The sequence below is a fragment of the Amphimedon queenslandica genome, unplaced genomic scaffold (genome assembly GCF_000090795.2).
Source record: "Amphimedon queenslandica unplaced genomic scaffold, v1.1 AMPQUscaffold_8881_Cont19179, whole genome shotgun sequence".
Classification (NCBI taxonomy): Eukaryota; Metazoa; Porifera; class Demospongiae; order Haplosclerida; family Niphatidae; genus Amphimedon; species Amphimedon queenslandica.
In genome coordinates, this window is record NW_003550846.1 from 1 (window position 1) to 2,702 (window position 2,702).

A 2,702-nucleotide genomic window follows, 5' to 3' on the forward strand; every position below is an offset into this window, starting at 1 on the left:
GCAGGGAATCCAAGGGAACACTCTCCTGCAATGGATGTCTTCAGTTATGGTGTCCTCCTTATAGAGATGAGTATTTGTACTATTCCACAGCCTGGTAACAGAAGGCAGGATGTTAATTCTATTAAGCATGCTGGGTTGAAGGGTCTTATTCAACGCTGTGTTATGGATAATTATAAATTGCGTCCTGAAATGTCTGACATAATAAACGAACTGACTCAAAGCATTTGATTGGTGTAGCAATTTTGTAGTTTTGTTGTGATGATTTGAAGCTATTGCTGTTTTGGGTGGGGCTCAGTGGGTGTGTCTATTTTCAACTACGCTCCTCCCACTCCTACAATGGCAGCTCTAAAGTCAGCAAAAGCAGTCCCCAGCCCCACTGTAAAAGGTTAATAAGTTATAATTTATGATGAGCATTGTTTGACTGATAGTTTGTGCCATTATATAGACTATGAACCTGCTAAGAGAACTGGTCATTCTACAGTAATAGTAGGAAACTGTCTTTATATGTGGGGTGGGGAGAGAGATGACCATCCTAAAGTACACAGTATTGAGATAGAGAGAAAAGATTCATCATTTGTGGAGGTACTTCACCTTCCGACTGGTAGGTGGGAGCAGAAACCTACCACTGGTGATCCTCCACTGGGTATCATTAACTATGCAGCTGTTGCTATTGGGAATGAGATATTCTATTATGGAGGACGTTGTAGTCATTATGGTCGCTATGATGATGATGTTCTGTACAGTTTAAATGTTGATACTCTAAAATGGAGGAAAGTTGTACCTGCTAATTCTGAGGATGGTCCTAAGGAGAAGGATAATTGTGGTATGATTGCTGTAAAGATTGAGGGAGAAGATTACCTTGTAATAATTGAACCATATTCTATTTATATTCATTTTTAGAATTGCTACAGGTAAATTAATAATTTTAATTAATTGATTTAATTAATTAATTACTGTATAGGTCAGTGGATCCCACCTAAAGTTACTGGAGATGATATTACTGAAATTGATTACTTTAATTTGATGTCAGTAGATGATACCAGTGTTATTTTACTTCAAGATGATGATAGTACTATATCAAAACATTCTGTTTATCGGCTTACCTTTACTAAAGGATCAGTGGTAATGATTTTTTTGTAATTAATTGAATTTATCTCATTGTATGTTTAGTTTTGTGTAAGGATATTTAATGGAAATAGCCATGGTCTATCAACATATTCTCATCCTAGTGTATTACTGAATAGTCCTTCAGGACTAAAACTATGGGCTATTGGTGGCAATGAATGTGAGACATTTGATATTAACAAAACTAATTGGAAGAAGGTTAAAACACATTATAATGATATGTACATACTTACATTATGCATGTACATTCTATCTGTTATTACAGAATAATCATTATTGATCATTTATTATTATTATTATTATTATTATTGTTATTATTATTAGGTTGGTGTTCCTGAATCAGTCAAAAATAGAGATCTTCGTTCTCTTTCAGTTTGGAATGAAGATACAACCAATACTTGGATAATAGAGTTTGGAGGACAATGGGATGAGGCCTCACTGAGTGATACAAGATTCCTTAATATCAGTGAGTATAATAACAACTACTGTACAGCAATATTTGAGTTACTTATACTGTTAATTTAATATACATGTAATGCACACACACACACACACACACACACACACACACACACACACACACACACACACACACACACACACACACACACACACACACACACACACTTGTAATACTGTATATAATATTAAATGATTTGTTTTTCTTATTATATAAAGGATACACTGCAGGAGGTGATATTTCTGTGAGGACATACTCACTGAGAGAGTATCAAGAAGAAATGGGAAAGAGAGAAAGATCAGTTGCATGAACAAGAGATCAGTCAGAAAGGAGAAAGAGAAAGAATAATGGAAGAGAGACACCAGCAAGAGATTCAACAATTACACCTTCAAGTGGAAGAGCCGGAGAGATTAACAGACCAGAGAAAGAGAGTGAGCCTGGAGAAACAACTTCAAGAAAGAGAGTGACATACAGCTTCAGCAAAAGGTTTAAGAGTTACCTACACAAAATGATGACAGAAAGAGACAGTTTCAAGAGAGAGAACAGGAACTTCAACAACAACTTCAACAAAGTGCACAACAACTTGAAGAGAAAGACAGGCTCAATTTGAGGAGCAGGAGTCAGCATGCATGGGTAGTGAATGGAGATGAAATAAAAATGACAGAGACAGCCCTTGGTAATGGAGGCTATGGTGAAATTAGAGTAGCAATATTCTGTGGACTTCTTAAGAGTAGCCACAAAGAGTAATCCTCTTATAATCTGCATCTATTTTTGTTAAAAAATTAACCAGTTCCTACTCCCTCCCACTAGTCTTAAAAATTAAAATACATCCTATTATTCTCAAATTATTCTTCATTAGTTTTAAAGCCTTGTTCCGGAATAGTGGCCCAAGTGGCAAGCCTAATGCTTGCCGCCCCCAATTAAGTCCTTAAAGTGGTTTGAAACTGGTTTAGAAATAAATCTGTTTCATGAAATTTGATACACTAATAGTGTACTAATTTACACTAATTAGTGGTAGTTCCCGGTATAATAATCTGTAGCTTTAAAATATTGTTTTTTGTAAAGTGGCGATTTCAAACCACTTCAAGTACCGTAGGTCGGGATATATTCGCGGCTG

General features: G+C 35.8%; 1 protein-coding gene across 2 annotated transcripts; it reads left to right on the plus strand.

Annotated features, from left to right (window-relative positions):
• The first annotated feature begins 6 nt into the window (after positions 1 to 6).
• LOC109591135 (uncharacterized) lies at positions 7 to 2,391 on the plus strand. Of its 2 annotated transcripts, XM_020006927.1 has the most exons (6): positions 7 to 385; positions 446 to 911; positions 962 to 1,122; positions 1,171 to 1,323; positions 1,450 to 1,591; positions 1,804 to 2,391. In XM_020006927.1, the coding sequence occupies exons 3-6, from the start codon at positions 1,024 to 1,026 to the stop codon at positions 1,893 to 1,895; spliced, it is 486 nt and encodes a 161-aa protein (XP_019862486.1). In that variant the 5' UTR covers positions 7 to 385; positions 446 to 911; positions 962 to 1,023; the 3' UTR covers positions 1,896 to 2,391. The 2 variants fall into 2 exon arrangements, with proteins under 2 accessions (XP_019862486.1, XP_019862487.1); XM_020006928.1 differs by having other exon boundaries at positions 7 to 911.
• Positions 2,392 to 2,702: the final 311 nt, after the last annotated feature.